Genomic DNA, 24,547 nt, shown 5'->3' with positions numbered 1-24,547 from the left:
TATTCAGGAAAGACTCCTTGTGAGAAACTTGATTTTTCGGTTTCCTACTCATAGCTCATAACAATACAGCCTTTATTCCCTTACTGTTTGTGCATATTTAAATCTCAAACTTCTGTTTACTTTAAATTATTGGGCTTGTTTCCATATCACTTATCACTTCCGTATCTCTGAATTGTCCCTGACAACCCATTTCTTACTATATGTTAGTCATTTCTGTGGGTCTCCAGCTAGCAGTCTTACTAGCATGGCAAGAAAGCTTCCTTTCTCAGCTCTATCACCTGTTACTTGTATGGTGCTTAAAATATCTCCAGCCACCCTTGTGGTTGTATCACATTACACACCTAGTTTTAAGTCTACTTTCACCTCACATCTCTTGACTTTCTAGGGTTTTCTTTTTTTATTGAAGTACAGTCAGCTACAATGTGTCAATCTCTCGTGTACAGCACAGTCCCAGTCATGCATGTACATACATATATTCATTTTCATATTTTTTTATTAAAGGTTATTACAAGATATTGAATATAGTTCCCTGTGCTATATAAAAGAAATGAAAAAAATTTTTTAATCTATTTTTATATATAGTGGCTAACATTTGTAGATCTCAAACTCCCGAATTTATCCCCTTCCACCCCCTTTTCCTGGTAACCATAAGATTGTTTACTAAGTATGCGAGTCTCTTTCTGTTTTGTAGATGAGTTCCTAGTGTCTTTTTTTTTTTTATTCCACATACGAGTGATATCATATGAAATTTTTTTCTCTTTCTGGCTTCTTCACTTAGAATGACATTCTCCAGATCCATCCATGTTGCTGCAAATGGCATTATTTTATTCTTTTTTATGGCAGAGTAGTATTCCATTCTGTAAATATACCACAACTTCTTTATCCAGTGATCTGTCAGTGGACGTTTAGGTTGCTTCCATGTCTTGGCTGTTGAATATAGTGCTGCTATGAACATTGGGATGCATGTATCTTTTCGCATTGGAGTTCCCTCCAGATATATACCCAGAATTGGGATTGCTGGATCATATGGTAAGTCTATTTTTAGTTTTTTGAGGAATCTCCATACTGTTTTCCATAGTGGCTGCACCAAACTACATTCCCACCAGCAGTGTAGGAGGGTTCCCTTTTCTCCACACCCTCTCAGCATTTATCGTTCGTGACTTTTCAGGGTTTTCTGCTTATTCAGCCATATTGGCATTTTCTTATGATAGCGTGTTTCTTTAAAAGCAACTTTTTCTGTTTTAAAATTTCATTTCTTTTGCTTATTTTCACTATGGACTTTTTTTTTTAAAGCAGTATTCCAGTTTCTGTTGAAATTTTTTATCCCAGTTTTTTCATCGTAATTATTCATAAAGATAATAAAGACAGCTTATAATAGCTACTTGAACATATCTAATGGGATGTTTGCCTACTAACTATGCTTTCATATAGCTTTTGAGCAGAATTTCAATTAAGAAGACACTGCTGTTTTCCATATCACTTTAGATTACTTTTTAATCCTTTTTTTAAATTGAAGTATAGTCGGTTTACAGTGTTGCATTAATTTCTTGTGTGTAGCATTTGATGCTTTTTTAAAAACACTTGTTTTTCCAAGCCTTTATTAAACTTCCAACAGATAATTGCTGCTACCTCTCAAGTCCTCCAAATGAGTAATAGAAACTGGACTCAATTGAATAAAGGCATATTCCTTTGTCTTGGAACACAGAGTTCTCTGTGTGGTGGACTGCAGCTTAATTTGGTGTTCTATCCAGTGTATTCATCTGTAGTTCTGCTTTTTTTCAGTATAAAATCTTAACAATGATCTTGAACCTGTTACTTATTTTTTGTACATGTATTACTTTAAAAACCCTGAGTATGTGCTACTCACTTCCCCCTTATCATTTTATAAAATAGAGATTAAGTTATTAATATTTGACACCTGCTATTTCTAGTGACTGTGGAGTATTAAAGGGAACAGGAGGCATTGGTCATTCATGTTTTGGAGAAGTGAGGGAGTGAGGAGGCACTGTGGCCAGAGCTCTAGAGCAGTGGTTTATAAGGACAAACTAGTTGTTATCTCTCCCTCTTTCTTCTGGGTTTAAAGAGCTTGCTTTAAGAAATTCTCTTGGAGGTTATTGAAGTTATAACATAACAGTGGGGAATCCTTGGTCTCTAGAGACACATACTCATGATTAGCCAGTACAGGGAAAGAGGAAGAAGAGCTATGGCCTGTGTTGTGGACCTGGGTCTTTCCATAGTTAGCTCCAAGACTTCAAGGTGCATTGACTGTTCTATTTTTTTTTTTTTAAAGAGGATGACCATATATCCAAGATCTCCTCCTTCTCATTTCTGTGACCCATTGTTTTCCACTTTTCCATAATCTTCATCTGCTGAATGGGTACAACTGCTTGGTGTTAAGTTTTACACATCACTCTGCAGTTGTAATGTACTGTATATCACTTGGAGAGTGCCAAAGAAAGTATTTCCTTTAAAGTGTCACTGTTTACAGTGAATGATTCACATATGCCTTAATTGGAGTGTCTGTGGGTAAGGATTATTGAACACTTGATTAACTTAATTCTGTTTTCATTGAGTGGCATTGTAGTCTACATACCAGGTGTTAGGGTAAAAACTGGTCTACTGTGTTTAAAATGAGTAAAGGAAGTAAAGTTCTCAAGGATTTTCCAAGAAGAGAACAACACTGGAAACATGAATACAAATACACTGCATAGGTATTCCATAATGATACTGAGAAGTAAGTGATACTTAACTGAGAAGCTGTTTCATGATGCCCTGTACTGTGAATGGCTTAGTGAAGAAGCATACAGCCCAAAAAGGGGAGGTAGAATGTGTTTTAAATAGATGTTTCCATTGGGATTTTGCAGACAGCCCCTCAACTGTTTTCATGTTTCTGTATCATCTCTGGGGAAATTATATGTTGCCTGTGACTACGAAGTTTTCAGGTGCTGTTGTCATCCATAAGGTTGTGATTCGTTTGTTTTTCTCCTCCAGTCTACTGTGATTAGGTAGTCTGCCTTTGGAATGACAGGGTTCTTTCTGTTTGCCTCCCTGGCATGTGGACATAGTTTCATCTACCGCCACACTGAGGACAGGAAAACCAGAAGCTGTAATTGAGTACTGGTATCTTGTAATGTGTCCTACCTTCTAAAATTTTTCCCCAAAACAATTTTTAAACAATTTTTCTGGGTCATTTATTTCGATTTTCATTGTGGACTTGATGTCTCTGGTGTGTTTTGTGTCTTGAGAATCTTGCTAGTTTTAATTTTTTCTCTGCAGTTCAAAGTTATATTGCAAGTTTACAGATTTAAACTGGATGTTTGATCAGCTGATAATTCTTTGGCAGTGACTGTCCCTTTTCCACAGAAGTATAGTGTAGTTAAACATATACAGTCTTCTGATTAAAAAAAAATGATAGATATTACAAAATAAAAAAATAATCTTATTAAAATTTTCAAGTGTACACAAAATTAAAGATTAGTTTAATGACTCCCCATTACTCAAAGTTTTGCAATTATCAGTATTTTCTCACACGTCTATTTTTCTTTCATCTTTCTGAAGTATCTTAGGGCAAATCCCAGACGTTGTTGTTTAACACCTACACATATCAATAGCCCCTCTTAAAAATATGGACTTTTTCTTAAAGAACCATCATGCCATTATCACACTTAAGAAATCAGCACTTCTTTTGGAAGGTGCTTTATTTTTAACATGCCATGGGTTTTGCCTTGGAATCAAGCTATAACAAACCAAATTGTGAAAACTAAGCTTTTCCTTAATATTTCATGTGTTATTTACAAGTAATATACTGTATAATTAACTAATACATTGTTAATTTATATATATGGATTTGTACATTTTCAGTTAAAAAGGAACAAGGCATTGTTCCCATAAAATAGCAAAGCAGCAAAGTTTGTGTATTAAAAAACGGTTTCTATTTTATCAGTAGCCTCCTAAATAAATATTTGGTGCTTAACTGGAATTTGAACTTCTTAAAAAGTATAAATCTTATTTCTGTTTTGACTGTATTTTCTTGATCTCAAGATGGCATCATTTTTTAAAATTTATTTTTTATTGAAATGTAGTTGATTTACAGTGTTTCAGTTACATAGCAAAACAATTCAGTTATACATATACATTCATATATATACATATTTTTTCAGATTCTTTTCCATTATATCTTATTACAAGAAATTGAATATAGTTCCCTATGCTGTACAGTAGGTCCTTGTTGTTTATCTATTTTATATGTAGTAGTGTGTCTCTGTTAACCCAGACTCCTAATTTATTCCTCCTCCCCTCTTTCCTCTTTGGTAACCATAGTTTGTTTTCTGTGTCCATGAGTCTATTTCTGGTTTGTAAATAAAAATTTGTATAGATTACACATGTAAGTGATATCATATGGTATTTCTTTCTCTGATTTACTTCACTTAATATGATAATCTCTAGGTCCGTCCACGTTGCTGCAAATGACATTACTTCATTATTTTTCTGTATTTCCCTTTGGTTCTCTCTCTCACTTCTGCAGCTGGGTCTGACTTTGTAAACCTGTTGTATACAACATTTTGTTGGGGTTGGAGTGGGGCTTAGATTTTCTGATACACTTCCTTTTTCTAAAACCTATTTGAAAAAATATTTTCCATAACTTATGACTCTTAATTTTTCTTTTGAGTGTTTTACTTTATTATTCGGGAATCTGGTAGCAGAATAATGGATCTAGGGAAGAGCTAAGTTATGATTTTCCCATTTAAAAAAATAACATTTTCTTAGATCTTGCCAGTGTTTACTTTGATTTCTGACATGGAAGCTTTAAATGAAAGCATGAACTTAAGAACAACAACAAAAAAAACTCCTTTCCAAAGGCAAGTGTGATTTATAGGCTGCTGGGTGGTGGTGAACATGCATGCTGTTTAAATTTTTGGACACTGTGTAAAATTAAATACATGTATGCTACTTTTTATCCCTTAGAATAATGAGTATTTAAGTATTCAGTATGGTACAGTAAGTTGTCAATTTTTTTGTTTTGCTTTTGGACAATACATACTTATTTTGAAAAAGCTTTTTTCTTTTTGCACTTCCTTTCTTCTTCCTTTTCTGCTGTTTTTAAAGTCACCTCTCCTTGAAGGGAGGAAAGGAGCTGGGGACATTTGCCAAGAAGCCCCCAGGCCTGGCAGCCCCAGCTCTGCCTGTCTGGAGGTGGATACATTGGGTTGAACTGTGAAAAAACTGTTTTTAAATAAGTGATACCTCCTTCACTTCACAGTTGTTGGGCTTAGTTGCAACCCACAAACAGCTAAAAAATTAGGTATTTTACTTATTGGAGAATGTCTTGTTTAGAATTATTTAACCTTATTTTTTAAATAAAATTTCATCAACTTTGGTTACCTGATTTTTATAGTCTACCATAGATACATTTTAAGGAATAGTAGCCCAGTAACAGCTGTGAACCTGTCTAAAGAAGGAAGAGAAACTAGGAAAAGGACCTACCAACCCCTTCAGTCTAGCAGTGTGGGGAATTTCTGTTTCAGAAATTAAGTATATACCTTGTAGTTCCTAAGGGCATCATTGCATTCTGTAGTACCAAGTAACAACTGTTATTCCTGACGATGACTTAACATCAGGAGAGCAGTTTTTTTGTTTGCTTCTTGTTGTTGTTGTTTTCAGTATTCTGCTTAAGAATGTAGAAGGAAACTTAATTTTTTAGATAATGTTAGAAGAGTGTTACGTAAGTAAATTTTACTCACGTGGAAATTTAGTCAGAATTTTGTATATTTATTTTACATTAAAAAAATTGAATTCTTGTTGTGTCTGATGCTGGGCCAGGAACCTTTTGTGGATAGGTCATTTCATCTTCAACAGTTCTGTGAGTGAGGTAGTAGCCCCTCCCCAAAGCACACCCCTGACTCCCCCCTGCTTTTTATCCTAGAGATTAGGAAACAGTCTCGGAGTTACATGATATACAAGATGACTCCTTTTAAATCATGAGTTTTCCAAGCTGCTTATAGCATACTGCCCCTTGGTTTGTCCATTTATACTTCAGATTTAGTGTGTTTGAAACTGAACTTAGCATCTTCCATTAAAAAAAAAAGTATTCCTTCTGTCCTGTGTTCCACTTTGCCATTAATAGTGTCACATCACCTCTCTGACAAGGCTGAGTCTATACTTAGATCTCAGACTGGCAGCTTCAGGTTAGGCCTGTCTTGCAACTTCATTCATATATTCATTTTATACATACTGATTGGGTGCCTACTGTGTGCCAAGTGTTCGTCTAGGCTCTAGGAATGTGGCAGTAAACAAAATAGACAATCCCCGCCATTACGGAGCTTGCATTATAGTAGTAGGAGACAGATAAACTAAATGGGGTAAAATATGTAGTATATTAGTTGGTAGGAATGTAGCAGTATTGGCTGTACGTAGGGCGGTCCCAGAAGGCTTCACTGAGAGAGGCATTGGAGCATATCTGTTTTGTTTACATTTAGAAATTAGGAGATTGACATAGAAATCTCCTTTTTTGGTTTCTCATGAAAATGAGACTTTCTAGCAACGTTGGAGCTTTCTGCTGGCTGTGCTAGTGGCTAGTTAGTTGCAAAGCCTGTGAAAGTGTCTGCTTAATCCCTCCCCTCATTCCCATGGCTACTACCTTAGTTGAGGCCTTGAATGTGTCTTTTCTGCTTTAATTCTATTTAACACACCTTCAGCCCATCATATACACCACAGCTTGGTTATCTTTGTAAAGCCCAGCTATGTGCACTGTGCATAGAAATATAGCAGCTGTCTCTCAGTTCACCAAATAAAATCCATGCTTTGGGGCCCTTTGTAATCTGGTCTTGGTCTACTTTCTAATACTCCCCATGGTCCACTCCTCAAAATAAAAATGCACATTGCTCCCCAGTCTCTGGACCTATCTTATGCTTTTCTGTCTTTGCTTTAAATGCCTTCTCCCCACCTCTAATCACATGCTATTCTTTGGCCTGTGTAAATCCTTAACCTTCCCATAGCAAACCATCATTCTCTACCTGCAGCCTCTTCCTACTCTATAAACTCTAGAAGCACTTTATGCAAATTCTTTTTTTTTTTTGTATTTACTCCTTAATGTACAGATCTCTTGTTCTTTTGCTAAATTTAAAGCTTCTTGAAGGTAGGCTCTGTTTCAGAGTAGTTTTTGTTTGCCTTATGGTGCTTGTGTGGGAAGTTTGTACAATATTTAGTAAACCAACTTTAAATAGAAATGAAGCCTGTGGTCTTGCATGGATTTAATAGATGCTAACACTGTATTCTCCATGGCTCAGCTTAATAGATTCCTATTAAGTCACGTGAGAAGTATAAATACTTTTGGGGGGGATACAGGCAATAAAATTGCTGAGCTTAGGACGTAGACATAAGTATGTATTTTTTTTGTTGATTGCTCTTGACATTGTTGCCTCCCAGATTGAGATAAATGAATAAAAATGTGCGCTCATCTTTTATATATGTGTATTTCCCTCTTACTGCCTTTCATCTTTTTTCCTATGCTTATTTTCTCAGTAGCTTTTATTTCTGCTATTTTTATTGTTTCTCCTTTGAATAAAAGTCTCCCCTCCTCCTAATATGAAGAGCACACATTAAAAAAAAAAAACTATTTAAAAAGAATTTAACTTTCATCTTAACCAGGAGCCTTTGCTATTGTACATAGCCATTTTGTTTCTTATAATTTAAACAAAGGCACATCTGTAATTATTGTTTGCCTGGAGGCTATTTATTATGGATATGCAAAAGCCATGCTCATCTTCCTTCACTGTGGTTGGATTTTTCCTAGCCATCATTTTGAATCCATTCAAATTTGATTCTTCTAGAATTTGATTTGCTGTCTTGGCAGAGTATTCTCTTTAATCTCTCTTTATTTTCTTAACAAACTTGCTATTTGTTTTCTTCCTCAAACTAAGTATTGGACCTCAGGAAGATGTTGGATCATTTCATAAGCTCTAAAGAGAGCTATAATAGCTAAATTCTTCTAAATTGTTATGATTGTTAAATGCTAAAATTCTGATAGCTGACTACATTAATTTTTCAGAACTTTTACTATGGAAAATTTCAAACTAGAAAGAACAATATACTGAACCCCCCATATACCCATCACTCAGATTCAGTAATTATTGACTCAAGGCTAGTATCCCTTCTTCTGTACCCCTGTCTCCTAACTATCCATACGGGGTTATTTTAAAGCAAATCCTAGACATGTATTTTAATTAGTGAATATTTTGATTTATATCTCTAAAAGAGGATTCTTTACAAACATAACCCCAAAGTATTATTTTTATAATTTTTGCACATTAATGGATTAATAGACTTACTGTATTTTTTAAACATTTTTTATTGAGTTATATTCATTTTACAGCGTTGTGTCAAATTCCAGTGTAGAGCACAATTTTTCAGTTATACATGAACATACCTATTTTCATTGTCACATTTTTTTTCACTGTGAGCTACCACAAGATCTTGTATATATTTCCCTGTGCTATACAGTATAATCTTGTTTATCTATTCTACGTATGCCTATCAATATCTACAAATTTTGAACTCTCAGTCTGTCCCTTCCCACCTCCCCCACCTTGGCAACCACAAGTTTGTATTCTATGTCTGTGAGTCTGTTTCTGTTTTGTATTTATTTATTTTTATTTTTTTAGATTCCACATGTGAGCGATCTCATATGGTATTTTTCTTTCTCTTTCTCGCTTACTTTACTTAGAATGACATTCTCCGGGAACATCCATGTTGCTGCAAACAGCATTATGTTGTCGATTTTTATGGCTGAATAGTATTCCATTGTATAAATATACCACATCTTCTTCATCCAGTCATCTGTTGATGGACATTTAGGCTGTTTTCCATGTCTTGGCTATTGTAAATAGTGCTGCTATGAACATTGGGGTGCAGGTGTCTTTTTGAAGTAGCGTTCTTTCTGGATATATGCCCAGGAGTGGGATTACTGGGTCATATGGTAATAGACTTACTGTATTTTTTTATCAAGAAAACTAGGTAGTGAATGCTGCCCAGTTTCTTCAGCTTTAGTAATGTGACTAATCTCAACGAGAGTTGGAAGCAGACTGGTCTGAACATGTAGAGAGAAAGCCACACAAATTGCTTCTACCTTCTGCACAGATGCCCATTCTTTACCCTAGTCCCTTACTGCCATGGACACAGCTCAGAGAAGCCACTCTCTTTTATAAATGCGTTATCAGTAAACTGTCTGAATCCTAGGTCCTTGACCTGTTAACAGGCTTAGCCCTTGGCTTCCTTTCTGGAAAATTCCAGAACTATATAAAAATCATTTCTAAAATCCCGATAGACACATTTTGCCAAGAATGTCAGTTATCTCCTGACAGTTTGGCATTAACCTTTAAATATTAGGTTGTGTAATCATAAAGCCATTCAGGGAAAATAAGGTGGTGGGTGGCTGGCATTTTAAAAGTGACATGAACTTGGGTTCCTGGGAATGTTAATCATTATTCTACTCAAAATGCTGATATTCCTTAATAGTGAAATGCTAAGTAAGTAAAAACAAGTATTTTACGAATAACTTAGAGGTGAGTAAAATGTGATTTTTATGGGTTTATTTAGCATATTTTTATCTGAATGATATCTGAAGGATATTTTATATTTCCAAGCTTTGAAAGAAAGTAATGAAGGAACTTTCTTGTGAGTTCCCACCAGTCTACTAGCCTGACCAGCACATCTCAGAAATAGATCATTATTTTTGTCACTGTATCCTGCCTTCTCATTTGCCTTCCTTGCCCTTGACTTTGCAACAGAGAGGAGAAAGAAACTCATAGCCTCTACCATAAATACACATGGTAACAGCAGTCAAGTAATTTTATATTTTTTGTGGGCAAGTCATTCATTCGTGGTGATGGAATGGCTTATTTTTAATGCAGTGTTTTTCTTTCAACTAAACTTAAATTCCTTTTTTCCATCTGATTTAGTGTCTGGACCATTCCAGGGCATAAATATAGCACAGCTTCTTCATTTTACCAACTTGGTAGAAGTTTTAAAGGTTTCATTCAGTTTACTTCTAGCTTTTCATATGAAATGGCCTATAAGAACTCTTTAATTTACAGTATAATGTGTAATTAATGACAGACCCAGTGTATCTGCATGTAGGTTGTACCAAGCGTCATGGGAAAGAGGAGGTTTGGAACATTAATTTCTAATCTCATTTTAACATGACTGTTTCGAAAGGAGACTCTTCTTTGGAAAGTAGGTAAAATAGCATGGACTAAATCCCAAACATCACAAAATGGAAGCAACCTAGATTTATTGCACCCACATTAAAGGTTAGAAAAGATATCTTCAGTTTTCTGGAAGGGACATTCATGTGCATAACTTACAATTTTAAGTGATTAATTAAGAGTAATTGCTGTAGATGAGTGTCATTCATAGCAAATTAGGTCTGTTTGATGGGGAATCTTCTACAGATTTTTGTATTGCAAAATTAGTTTATGACTTCCTGTGTTAAACTCATCTAATCCTCTCCCTTTCTCAATTATTTATTTTCCTTGCAAATTTATTTAGTTTTGTTTAATGTCTGGGATATCTTTATCTGTAGTAATACAGTATATTCATTTCACTACTTCTGGGTACCCCAAGTTGAGTAGAAACATAAGTCAGAGGAGCAGCTGAGTGGGGAGAAGACCTTAGAAAACATTAATAAACGCTAGTAGCAGCCTATTGTATAATGGCTTATAATTCATTTAACCAGTTTCCTATTGATAAATACTTAGATTATATCCATTTTTATTTAAAATGTTTATTTAATTTTTATATTAAAAAGCATAAACATATTTCTACGTACCAGGTACACAGTCTTATTTTTAGTAAACTTTTTAAAAATAGTAACATATATACAAAAAAATACACAAATCATTTTTGTAGCTCAATGATAAATGGAACAGTAAATAGCACCCTAGAAACCCCCCTCAAACTCTGTTCCAATTCACAGGTGGTAATTACTATCCTAATTTCTATCACCATAGATTTATTCACTTAGCCTGTTTGAAATGTGTGTAAATGGGATCATGTTGTGTGTGCTCTTTGGTATCTGGTTTCTTTCACTGACTAAAATACCTGTGAGACCTATCCGTGTACATGTAGCAATTCATTTTTTATTGCTGTGTAATATTCTGTTGGGTGACCTTACTATGATTTATCCTTTTTATTGTTGATGAACCTTTGGGTTGTAAATTAATTTTTGAATATTACAAATAGCTCTATTTGTGATACTCTTGTTTGTGCTGTTCTTAAACATGTGTTTTGGTGAACATAGCCATCCGTATCTCCTAGGAGTAGTGCTAATGGGCACAGAACATACATGTGTGCAGCTTTACCACATCAGTAGTTTCCAAAGTGGTTGAAACCAAATCACAGTCCCACCACAGCAGTGTCTGTTTTTTGTTTGTCTGTTTTTTTAAATAACTTCAAGAACTGAAATTTGAGTAAAAGAGCAAATTCATTTTGAGTTTTCGAATACAGTGCTTAATTTGTCCTAAGGAATACTAATTTACACTCCACTGAATACTGAGTTTTATCTAGCTCTTTCATCTTTATCAATTAATAGTGGAAAATATCTCAGTTTTAAACTACTTTAATGAATTTATAGCTTGATTTTGCTCATTTCAGTTTTCTTAATTTCGGTGTTCTGACCTTTTCTTCCTAGTTTGTCCTTTTTTCTAACTTCTTTTTTTCCTAATTTTTTTTTTTTTTTTTTACAATATAGAAGTTTTAAATGTCTCTCTGTGTGCTTACATCTGCTAATGTGTCCCTCTGTGGTTTCTGGCTTTGGTGTCATTCACGAGAAAGCCTTCTTATCTACTTGTTTTCTTTCAGAACTTAATTGTATTTAATTTTGCTGATTGTAACTAGATTTAGCTTCTTTTTCTTTCACTAATACAAAGGAAGTTTTTTGGTTGTTTTTGTTTTAAAATAATTTAAACTTGTACCTTTAATTTATTACATTAGTGTTAGCTTTGGAATATTTTGCAGGGGGACGTCAGAGGGTGACTGGTCAGAAAAATTTAGTACACCAGAGCATACATGTATGTGTCACTTGGCCATAAGAAATAAAGCCAGTTTTCCAAGGTGGATGCTATTTGAATCCTTTCAATGAACATGTTATTAAAGTAGTTAGTTTTCATTTAGAAAAGAATGAGCTCAAATAGACTAAATGATCTTAACACTCTGGTGGATACTGCTCATGGCTCTTGAGCAAGAACTTTGCCAAAAATACACGTGGCCTCTGTCTGTTCTGTGGCCTACAGGACAGAGGATTGGAGAGCCAAATACTTAATTTTGAGCCTTTTTAAAAAACATACTTTATTTAAGAGATCATTTAAAATTTTCTTTGGCTTTTTTCTCTTTTGTATAATAGTACATATAATTTAATTTACACTACTGTGTGAGAAAAATGAGACCAGTCTATTGTATTTGGTTGTTGTTTTTATTAAATGTTACAGTGGGATTTGAAAGCCCCCTAAAGCCCCCACCACCTAAAATTTCTATCAGTGGAGTCATTATTGGGTTAGACTACAAAACAGAGAAATAAAACAGATGGTAAACCAGCAGCTTTCTCTTCTAGATGTGGTTTGGTTTGGTTTCTATAATTGAATGTTAGTAGTTTAAAGGGGTGGGTCTCAGGACAGGTATGTTTTTGAGGAAGAGAGCACAGAAGTGTTACTGCTCTATGATTACAGCCCCAGAGCAAGTAAGAATCTAGACATCAGTCTAGGAGGATAGAGGTTTGGGAGGGAGGAAAAGAGTAGTTAAAAATAAATACTATAGACAATATTTAAAAGAAATTTTTTTTTCTGATCTTTTGCATTTGGCAGTACTAAGAGTAAGGTTGTATCACTAGTTATTTTGTATTTCTAAGCCAGGAAGAAAACTATGGGAACTTCCTTAACAAATCTATAATTTTAGGAGCACAGCATTTCAGTGTTTTCCTGAGTGCTTAAATTTGACTAAAGGGAATGCTGGATTTACGTTAAAGGATCATTGGGGTTAGGTTGATGGGGAGAGAGTACACAGGGGAAAAAACTAAAATTAAGTGCCTATTTTTCATTTATGTATATACAGAATGCAGTCTTCACATGTTTTACATAATTAACCTGTTTAATCCTCACAGAAATTTATAAACTAGTGTTTTCCTGATTTGCAAAGGAGAACAAAGGCCCAGGGAGTAAGTTTACATTATTTCATCTAGGCTCAAACCCAGTAAAGGGCAGTTCTGGGTTTTGAATACGAGTCTCTCAATCTAAAGCTCATTCATATTCTTTGCACGAGAGTATATATTGCCTTCTAGATTACCAGAATTATTATGCATGTTTTATATTTTATTGGTTTCATATAAAATGTTGGTAACACTTTAAATGGCATGTCTTGGGGGTGCCAGCTTTAGTTCTTCTGAGTATATAAAGCCTGTGTAATTTCCTTTACCTCCATCTTAGCATTGAGAGTAAGCATGAGGTTACGATCCTGGGAGGACTCAATGAATTTGTAGTGAAATTTTATGGACCACAAGGAAGTAAGTATATGTGTTGGTATGTGTTTTTCTATTACAGTCTTTTACTCTGCTCCTTAATAGGCAATGAGAATATCAAAGCAGATGGTGATATGTGTAGTTTTTGAAAAATAAATTTAATTAAACTCTAGAACCAGTGAGGGAATCTTGCTCTTATCATAATTACCTTACATGTTTTTCTCTTTTATCTCTGTGTGACAATATTAAACGTGAATTGTAAATTCTAGGTTTTGTTATGGATGGTTTTAGGGAAGTGTTTTTTGTTGTTATTTTGGCAGGGTATGGAATAGATTGAGGTAGTAGGCTATTACTTACCAAATAAATTAATAGTGTTTAATCCTTTAAAGAATCACGCAATACTTTTATAAAGAATCATGTAAATTTGGGGGAGAAAATGAATCTTTGCAAACTCTAGATTTTTTAAAGAAAAGTTTTGTGATTGAACATAGAGTACCTACTAGTTATAAGAATTCCTGACTCTTGAAGGAATTAATTTGCAGGGTTCTCAAAAGAGATTAGAGTTTTAGCGTAACATTCAGATTCATTTTCTAATTTGAAGACATAGTTTTAATGTTCAACATTTTTACTTTTATTTCAGCACCATATGAAGGTGGAGTTTGGAAAGTTAGAGTGGATCTTCCTGATAAATACCCTTTCAAATCACCATCTATAGGTATGTAACTGCCCAGTTCTCTCCTTAAAGAATTTTGAAATCAGAGAGAAAAAGAAAAAAAAATCATATGTTTTATGGGAGATAATTAATTGCAGAAATATTTAGTTACTTAACTGAATTTTTCCTTTTTTTCCTTTAATTAGTGACTTTGGGCGGGGGGACTTCCATAGTGTGATAGAAGATGTTTAAATCTCCCCTTTGCATGATTGTAATAACTACAACTCTATAGATTTTTCTGTCTTTCAGGGTCAGATTAAACAGTTTTAAGACCCACTGTCCATTCAGGCTATTAGTAAAATAATAAACATCTTAACTCTCATTTTAAATGCCAGATAGTTGGAATTAATATTATATAGTGTCTATTTTAATTCTTTCATTTAAAAATCCTCTCTCTATCATGCTTTGCTTTTTTATTCACTCCACCTCTGGGTACCCTTTTTCATCCTCTTCACTTCCTGTCTTTTTAGCCTTCTAAACAGTTAAAGAAGGTAGAGTAGGAACCTCAGTGAGATTGTTTAAAGGGTCCTTTTTCCTCACCTTCATCTTCCTTCTGCCCTAATTGGTGATATTAACCTGTCACCCCCATTAAGGCTTTTAGCGACAATTTAGGTATTTTAGCAGATGCTACAGAGGTATATTTGGTTGAAGGTTGATACCTTTGTGGAATGGTAGTAACTTAGCTAACTTAAATCAACTTTTAAAAATTTCATTCTGTAGATGATTTTAAAATATTATAAAATACTGACCAGTTTTAAGAAGGAAGAAGAAAATAAAATGAATATTTTATGAGTGTTCTCTGCCACACTGAACCTCATGTTCAGAATTGTCAAGAGTTCAGACATCTTGCTACTGCTGTGGGCTTGTCTTCAGAACTAATGCCAGAACTCTTGGAGTTTAGACTACCCCCTACCCCCCCAAAAAAAGGTTTGTATTTTTTTAAAAAGGTGGATTAAAGACATTCTTAGCTTTATGTTTTGATTCTAGACCTTCACATTTCTGTCTAGGATAAATAATGTGGAAAAGTTAGAACAGACTGATTTCCAATCAAATGCCCCAGCCTGTCTGTCTGACATCTATATATGTTTGAGAGTTTTATGCTATAAAAATATTACAGAGCATCTATAATTCCTTCTTAGGCTGGGAACTCTTAGTGCCCATTTTAAGAGTAGACACAACATTGTAAACTGACTATAACTCAATTAAAAAAAAACTGGAAAAAAAAAAAAAAAAGAATGAACTAGGAATTTCCTCTTAAGTTCCCTTAGGTGAGTTTTCTAAACTCAGTAATTGAGAAGATACTTTATAGATAACTGAATTGAAGATCTCCCCATTGCTACAAGGATCTCCAAGTTTTAGAGTTATCAAATGGTGATACAGGAAGAGTGCTGTGAGGTGCTGAGTCTTTGATACAATCCCTGAGTGTATCTGACTTAATACCTTAGTACAGTTGGCACAGCAGCCCTTTCTCAGTTCCATTCCAGTGTGGTGGAATGTAGGTTCCACTCAGTTTGTGAAGGCTTTTGTGTCATGTCGTGGTTCCCTGTCCCGTTTATCTTTTAACTTTAGGGTGTTTCTTTATGTACAGGCATTTTAAACTTGTGTGTAGTTGAGTGGTACGATCTTTAAACCTTTACAAAGAGAATGTCCAAACCATGTAAATTCATTCAATAATATTTCATAAATACCTGTTTACTTAGACTAAAAATTGGCTTGCTAGCTCTAGTTTTGTTACCCTTGATTCTTGGTCAGAAAGGAAATAGAGCCTGTTGAAATTAACAGTGAACCTGTGGACATGCAATTACTATCCTGTAGAAATGTAGTTATTTCTCAAATCTAGTCTTAACATATATTTCCAGGTAATATAATTTTACTTTGACTGTTATGATGAAACAAATACCTAAATTTCAGACATTGTTTATTAACTAATGATGTAACTGAAACCTATGTACTTTCTTCAATTAATTATGTAATATGAACTTGGTTAGGACAAATGACTACGCTCATTTAACTTCTTCATAATTTCTCCTTTGCCTTTTTGTACTTTAGAACTTGGTAATACCTGCAAGTGTGTACTATCTTCTCTTAGGGAAGTAGATCTAGTTGAAATATTTGTACAAGCTGTCCTTGTTTCCTCCAAAGGAAGATTGCATAAGAGAGTTCTATCAGTTGTGTGGGGTGACCCATTTTCAGGTCATCAACAATGTAATTACTGTTGAAGTGTGCTTTAAACATTTCGAGAGGTAGTGGCTCACTTAGAATAGGCAAGGATTCCTTTTTGAATTGTATAGATAGTTGCAGAATTGTATGGAAGGCCAAGGAGTTAAGATAAAGCCAACCTCTTTTTAAATCCTGCCTCTATAGTATCTAGGCAGGCATACCCTTCTTTCTTAAGTATTAAGATGTGCGGATTTAGATTAAGCATCTTAATACTTACGTCTTGGAATTTTAAAACATATGTATACTTTTCTGTTTAATATTAATATATTTTTTAAATGTATAAATGCTCCATATCCATAGTAGGAATGTTAAGGAAGTCCAGGTGAGTGAAAATAAAGAAAAATTAAAATGTTTCATAAGCCTATCCCTCAGTGGATATCATTATTTACATAAAGTGTATGAAAATGTACTTTAAAACATTTTTCTGTGTATATTGAAGTATATATTCAATACAATTTGACATGGTCATCTTTAGGATATACTCCAAATAGTTTCAGAGAGTTTTCAGTAGTTTCATGACTGCTTGAAGTTTAACTTAAAATGCTTTTTTAAAAACAATTTACATCTTTAAATAAGTATTTTTTTCTCCCCCAAAATAGTAATAAAGCTACCTCAGCTCCTCTTTGAAAAGAGAGAAGGAATATAAACAGGCTCCCAGGAAAGTTATGAACTTACTCTTAAAATGCTGTCATTGTTCCAAACATCTTAAGCTCATCTTTTGAGATTTTTACATTCTCTTTGTATATCACGAGTGATGGCAAATCTTGATGCTTTTAAAGCTGGATATAAATTTCTGAAATGGTTAAAGTTCATTTAATTATAGAGAATAAGATGAATTGAAAAACCAAGTAACACCAATTGGAGTGTAATATTTGAATCTTTAAGTTCTAATTTATTTGGAAGTTCAGAGTTTTATATTTTTCATTCAGAAACATTTCTGGAATGCTCGCACTGCTGCTGGGTGTGTCACCAGCTTTGTAGGTAGGAGAGTGTGATTGGTCAGTGGACTGGGTATCAGGAAAGAGTGGTTCTGGCCTCAGTTCTCCTTGGCTATTAGAATGATACGTATCTGAACTGTTGTTTCCTCTTCTAGAAATTGAGATACTGGAATTAAATGAACTCTGCATGTTTGATATTGATCTGTGTATTAAATACTCAGGATATATAATTAGGAAGGCTGTGCAGTGCCTTCACTAGTTAGGAGAAAAAATCATATATAAAATACTGCATTTGCTTTAAAAGTGACAGCATTTCATGGCCTTTGGTGGAGGGGTGGGTAGTAGTGTGAGTCAGCACCTCAATTGAGGAAGAGAGAGTATATAGAGGAGACAGGCTTTTACAAGAAAGATTGTGTTTCGTGTATTGAGAGTAATCTTTACAAAGATTCAAAGATGTGACGGTGAGCATGGGACTTTAGAAATACTCTTTCAGAACCTCGAGTGATGCCCAGCCCATGAAGTGTTGTTCTGTGCAAAGAAGTGGCTACAGAGACTACCTATTCCATGCCTCAGAATCGCAATTTTCAGCCACTTACACGTGTGTTCATCTCCTAAGAAAAAGCTTTTACCCATCAAAGGAAACAGACCTGCAGTTACTGTTCAGGGGAAATAAAGATGAGCAATTTCATACATAAATAGGGTTATGTAGAGCAATTTTTTATAAAAATTAAAAATAGCCAATAAGCATAGGATACGAAATGGTTTTATGTCTGATCCAAAGAATGCAAAATAAAAACTGAGGGACTGTATGACTTATCAAATTGACAGGTTAAATATTGTTAGCAAAGGTATTATGATATGGCTAACCTATGAGTGACTTTACTTAAATTAAGGGAGTATTCAGAGATGTGCACTAAGGTTAAATTGCAGTGTTATTTTTAAAACTTAAAACTTGGAAGCAACCTAAATGACCCAGTTGATAATAAAGTAGTTAAATTATGGTACATTTTAATGGACAGAATGTTTCACAGCTGTTACTCATGTTTTAACACCATCTTTAAAGGAACACACAGGAAAATGTCTAACATTATACAGTATATTTAAATACTATAATAAATAATATCTATAATAGTGTTTTTTCCATGCAGATTCCAAGTATGAATACCAAATTTTGGACATAATTATCCATGGCTGTTAAGGGAATTAAACATATTTTTTCTGTAGCTTCCAAATATTCTACGATAAGTTCCCTTTTTTTTTATAAAAGTAAATATTTAAAAACATATGGCAAGTGTGTATCTTTTGAATGTGCTGTTTGCATCTTTGTCTGAGTTTCAGCTTTTCCTATCTTTTGTTCTAGAAAGCCACCAGGCTATCCCTGACCAGAATTCTCACCTGCTAACTTGCTAAGGCCCCATGCTGGCCCCCATGTTTTCCACTACCCTTCTTTATTTTTTCCTTTCAGTTTTAATTATGTGTGCATGTAAGTGTACATACTGTTTCCTTTGTCTCTCTGCTTACAGTTTAGTTTACTCCATCATGGCTACTGTCTTTACACCTTTACATATAGCTATTCTCCACTCCTTTTCTTCCTTCCCCTTTTCCCTTCTGGGCTGTTAGCTCAAGCATTTCTTAACTGCGTCTTTTTTCAGTCTGATTCCCCACTTGTATTCCCCTTCTCTCCTTTTTTCTCTTCATATGAACCAAAAAGACCCCTGTTCATAGATAATAATAACAGCAATACTTTTGATAAATCTAAACTGGGGGGGCAGGGGGAATTACATCTTCTAGTAAGATACAGACCTAAAATACTAGATTTCAGGCTTTCAGCCTCTAAAGGTCTTGAAAGTACCTTGAAGTCCCTAGCACTCCAGAGAAAATGTAAAAGTTGTTGCTTAATCTTATTTTTAAGTGATTACTGGCTAGTATATTAATAGACATGAATTCTACTAATGTCAGATAGAACTATAGTGTATTTTAGAATCTTTTGTAAATAGCCTTAAGACCAGCCTGGGAACTCTCTCACCATTTATACTTTTTTTAAAATAGAAAAAACTGTTGTAAGAACCAGCTGACAAGTCTAGGAACCAACTTTTGAAATACTACCTCTGTATATCTCAATGTTAAGTGAGGAGGACCCTCATTCTCCCAGGAGCAAGCTATATGCAATGTGTCTGGACTGCAATTTGATGATACCAAAACTGAGTTGTGTAAGAGGGATGGTTGGTTGAGAACAAGATTCTGGAGAGACCACTCAATGGTTTGTTGATAGAATGGCCAGGAAAAAAAACTAAACTCATTCTGCAGTGGAATTTTGGCCAAGCACTAGCCAAACCCATTTGAGTAAAGAGAGAGAAAATAAAAGAGTCACGGACAATAACAAAAGTTAGAATGCTATATTGAGCTTTACCAATAGTCTGACCTAATTGTAAAGGCTATCATCTGAATAGGATGGTTTTGGGTCATTCTATTCTAAAGGAAACTAGACTAGATAACCTGTCAGAGTTCTTTCTAAATTTCTCAATCTGCCATTGGTTCTTAATTAAAAGATATTCTGATAATCAGTATACCATTTTCTTTTTACTTATGCTAGTGATTAAGGGAAGTGATTTAACCTTTTTCATTGATGAAATAGCAGACTCTTCTGGCATTATGCATTTTTTATTTCACTATGACCAGAAATAACTTCACAATATTTTGGAAGGGAGTTTTATAATATGGTATGACTAAACTAACTATAGGGCTTAGAATATTTACCATTTTATTTTGTGTCTTCCTAGATGGAAACATTGTACAATTACTCCCTCAGGAACTAGTGTGAGTAACTTAAGTGAGCAGTGTTTAGTCAGGGGTGGACCAGGATTTCCAGTAGAGAGGAGTGTGTCATTCATGAGAGATTTTGGATTAGTCATTTAACAAAGACCTACTTGAACTACTGAATTTTCCACAAATAGAATGAATTCTTAGACTGAGGAGGCAAAATTCCGTTAAGATCACTGATACACTTCTCTACTTTCATGACCTTGGGTTTAAATTTAGATTCTGTTTCAAACAGTTAAGTAATTGTTACTGTGTAGTGATCTATATCTTTTGTATATGTGCTGCTGAAGCAAGCACAATATATCTTTTGAATACCAGTAGAGAGAAACAAGGTTCTAGTAGAAAAATTTCATTAAAAAAATCTTTTTAGATAATGCATTGAGAATGTAAGCCATTGTTAAAATTTCTCTTTTTACTGGTATTCTGAAAATATAATTTTTTTCAGGGTAGATTTTTTTAAACGATTATGTCTGGCAGCTGAGGTAGAACCTGCTTTCTCAGAAAATGGATTCGTCTTATATCATTTCTTCTAATGAGCTCCACAAATACATTGGATACCAGCTGTATGCAGGGGATCATGCTAGGAATATAAAAGTGAAAAAATTGCTCTTGTGACCCTTACATTCTTGGTGGTGGGAGGGGTAGGAATAAAGCAAAATTTAAACTGTCTGATAGCTTTATGCAGAGAATTGATGTGATATAATTGACATGATCACTACCTTAGATTAGGTATTCAGGAAGGTCTTCCCTGACAAAGCAAATTTAAGCAGAAGTTTAAATGAAGAGGGAATAAAAGCCAGCCCTGATTCTCCAAGATCAGGAATGAGAGCATTTCAGGTAGAAGAAGTTGTAAAGAGACCCCAAGACAGGAGCTTAGTGTGTTCAAGGAAGAGAGATGAGGCTGGAAGGAGAGTAAGACATGGGAAGGGTCCAAGCAGTAGGCCGGGTGAGGTCCTGTAGGGCTTGGTAAGCCAGGTTGCGTTTTATTTTTAGTGTAATGGGAAAAAGTCATTACAATGTTTTAAACAGGTTCAGTCATCACTCTGCTGTTATGGGAAAAGAGTAGAGATATTAGTGGTTTGGATCAAATGGCCAAAGTTAAACTCTGGTGTATGTAGATACACATTGCTTTGAAGAAATCTAGCTATATTGAGGAAAGCATACACACAAGGCTGGTACCTAGAGGAAGATAAAAAAGGAGGCTTTGTTTTTAATTTTATTTTATTTGAATAGGAGTTTCTGTAGCATGTTTATATGCTTGTTTTAGGGAGTTGTCTAGAAAAGAGGGAAACCTTGGTGATGCCAGAGGTCAAGGGGAGGATTAGAGGAGCAGTGTGCCTTTGAGACTGTAGGAAGGGACAAGGTCAGAACACAAATAGAAGATTGGTACTTAAGAAGACCATGAACATTTGAGCGAACTCTTAAGGAAGGAGGAATGAGCACGTATGGGGGGAGGATTTTGTTGGGAAAAGTGAGGGATCCTACCAATTGGTACCCATTTTTCCAAAGAAAATGGACAGGGCTCTCGGGTCAAAGTGAGAAATGGAGGACCAAAGGGAATGGGAGATTTGCAGAATAATGGTAAAATGTTCAAGTCATTGGAGAAGGAGGAGCAAGCTACTAGAGAAAGGAGAGGGGAAAATTATAGGAGATGTTGAATCCACAAAAGTTTATAGAGCATACTTTTTAAAGTTGGTATGTTTGTTTACTTATGTCTTTCTTCCCTGCCAGCCCAATAAATACAAACTCCATGAAAGCAGTCCCTGGGTCTGTTTTATTAACAGTCCTCCCCAACTGAGGGCCTGATACATTGCCTGTTTCGTAGGAGAATATTTATTGAATGAGTTAATGAATGAATGAGTGAGTGAGTGCCTACTTAGTGGCACCCTCAAATTCAAGTATAGGGAATTGTGAATGATTGGTTTCCCCCAGTTGTAGATGGGAGTTTTGGTGGGAGAGGGCAGGAGATTTGCAGAGGATTGCTAGAAAGAGGTGATGGTAATGGCTCTTAAACATAGTAATAAGTAGTGAAAATAGAAAGGTGGTAGGTAGGAAGAGAGGGTTAGTGGATTAGAGTTCACAATTGAAAGGATTATTTTAGGGTGAGAAGCTCTTTGACAAAGCTAGGAGACTGGTGGGTGAGTTTGCAATTTTGTAAGTGAAGCTATTTGTAGAGATGAGAAAGTTCAAGGTATATCCTGGGAGTGTGAATGAAATAGAACAGAGGAAAGATCATTGAGGAGAAGCTGAAGGAACTGAGAGGCCAGGGTGTCAGGAGTGTGGTCTGTGTAGGTGATAATGTCACTAAAAATGACAGACAGGAAGTAGTTGGTGGAGGAGAGACTTTGGAGCTGGGTGCAGAAGTTCTCAGTGATGGGAGAAGCCAGTGGTCAAAATGACCCTATCAATGAAAAACCCCTTAAAAAAAAAAAAGAAAACCCCTTGTTAGCAGTCTGTAATATGTACATTCATTCAGCTTCATCTTGCTATGTAGCCAGAGTAAAAGTATCAGTTGGCTTTCATTTCCATCCCCAGGCCACCTCTAAGGGGTAACCTTGCCTTTGCTTGCTTCTATGAGATTTGTCCATTTCCTTCTTGAAGCTGGGTCATTATGTCGATTTTAATTCTGCCTTTGGCAATTCATTATTGTATAATCTTTCTATTTGCTGTATAAAAATTCCACCTACCTTGCTGTTTGGGTTAGTTCCTACTTTAACTGTAGTAGGTGACCTCTAGCTTTTAAAAGTTGGTTATTCATTCTGACATCTTCTAGGCATTAAATTCATTCCTTCCCCTTTAGGATTGGAGGTATAATGAAAACATACATCCTTAGCTTCATTTTTCTTCAAACTGAAGTTCTTTTAAAAACAAATAACAGTAATATTTTAGTTTCCTTGGAGAAGCTTGTTCACACAGTTGAAGATTTATTCATATTCTTGGTGTTGGTGAAAACCATTTTGCTGAAAGGAACTTTGGAGATTATATCATCCAGTTCCCTTATTTTAAGGATGGTAAAAATGAAGGTGGAGGATATATTACTACTGACTAGTTGCAGAGTCTGCCTTCTGGCTTCCAGTCTAGTGTTTTTTCCCTATACCAAATGGAATCGGAATGGTCTTTTGAATAATAAATATTAGAGTAATTGTATTTTCCATTTCTAGTGTGATACAGTTATATAAAAAAGACCCTAATATCCCAATAATCAAAGTATCTTCTAGTACTCTTGACAATTCCTAAAGGATTAAGAGATGAATATGTAGGGGCAGATATTTTTGTTTTTAGGATGAGGAAAGTAGATGAAATTACTTGCCTGAGCTCGTTAGCTATAGTAACATCATTGAGTGCTTACTGTGTGCCAGTTACTGGTCAAATGATGTGTGTATATTCGCTTAATCTTGATGATAGTCCTGTGATGTGTGGTTACCACTATTTAGCCTAGCTTTATGAATAAGAAATCAGAAAGGCGAAGAGATTCAGTAGCTCTAACTTGCCCAAGGCTCACAGAGTGGAACTTAGGCAGTCTGACTGGAGCCTGAGCTTTTAACCACGACTTTGTGTAATAAGTGGCAGAGATTTGAAATTGGTCTCAAGATTTCAAGTCCAATGTGTTGTGTCCATACTCTTCTGCCTCTGACCATAAAAAGAAATCCTGCCTGATTCAGTCAGTGTGGTTATATGAATGACCAGGAGAGTGAAAGATAAACTATGGAGACAGGAAAGAGATTACAATCTTCCAAAAGCAAAACTGCAGGAGAGTAGATTTAAGGTGCAGGTTTTGGTAATTTGCTAGGTTGGTAGAGGGTTATGCTGTTGAAGGATAACACTCCTCTTCTCTGAGTTATAAATGAACTTTTCTTATCCATCCAGCCCATTCCTCAGATTCCATATTATCAGAGAGAAAGGAAGAAACAGAAAAGAGGACCCCTTGTTGAGTTTAGATCTCCTGAACACACACAGGATCAGTTCAGAAGTTCCCATGACACAGGGCAATGAGAGTGAGCTCCTTGCTTGGTTCCTCACCCAAGAAGAGACCAGCCCAGGTCCATCTCTCCTGAGTAGGAAAGGCTCAGCTCTCGGAAGAGACTTCTGCCCGGGTGCAGGCTGCCACGGCCTGGGCCTGGCTGTCTGAGGTAAGATGAAAATCTATCCCAGGGTGCACTAATGCACAAAAGCTGGCAGTAAAGCTGTCGCCAGTGAAGCTGGCAGCATCCCGACTCCTTTTTTAGCTGCAACACCCTAACTGTAATCACTTCCTGCATGCTAGGAATGGAGATCCAAGTTATTGCCCTTAAAAAATTTATAGTCTGAGATACTGCTAGGGGAGATGGCACTCAACGTTTAATATATTTTTTT

General features: G+C 35.3%; 1 protein-coding gene across 2 annotated transcripts in view; it reads left to right on the top strand.

Annotated features, from left to right (window-relative positions):
- Window positions 1-24,547, top strand: part of UBE2H (ubiquitin conjugating enzyme E2 H) — a 92,324-nt gene that overhangs the window by 39,315 nt on the left and 28,462 nt on the right. For both annotated transcript variants that reach the window (XM_032483330.1, XM_032483329.1), the window contains exons 2-3: window positions 13,473-13,549; window positions 14,145-14,219. In XM_032483330.1, coding sequence (XP_032339221.1) covers window positions 13,473-13,549; window positions 14,145-14,219 — 152 coding nt within the window. The remainder of the gene's footprint in view (window positions 1-13,472; window positions 13,550-14,144; window positions 14,220-24,547) is intronic.

The sequence above is a fragment of the Camelus ferus genome, chromosome 7 (genome assembly GCF_009834535.1).
Source record: "Camelus ferus isolate YT-003-E chromosome 7, BCGSAC_Cfer_1.0, whole genome shotgun sequence".
Classification (NCBI taxonomy): Eukaryota; Metazoa; Chordata; class Mammalia; order Artiodactyla; family Camelidae; genus Camelus; species Camelus ferus.
The sequence above is the reverse complement of the archived record's forward strand: the minus strand, read 5'-3'. Positions and strand labels throughout refer to the sequence as shown.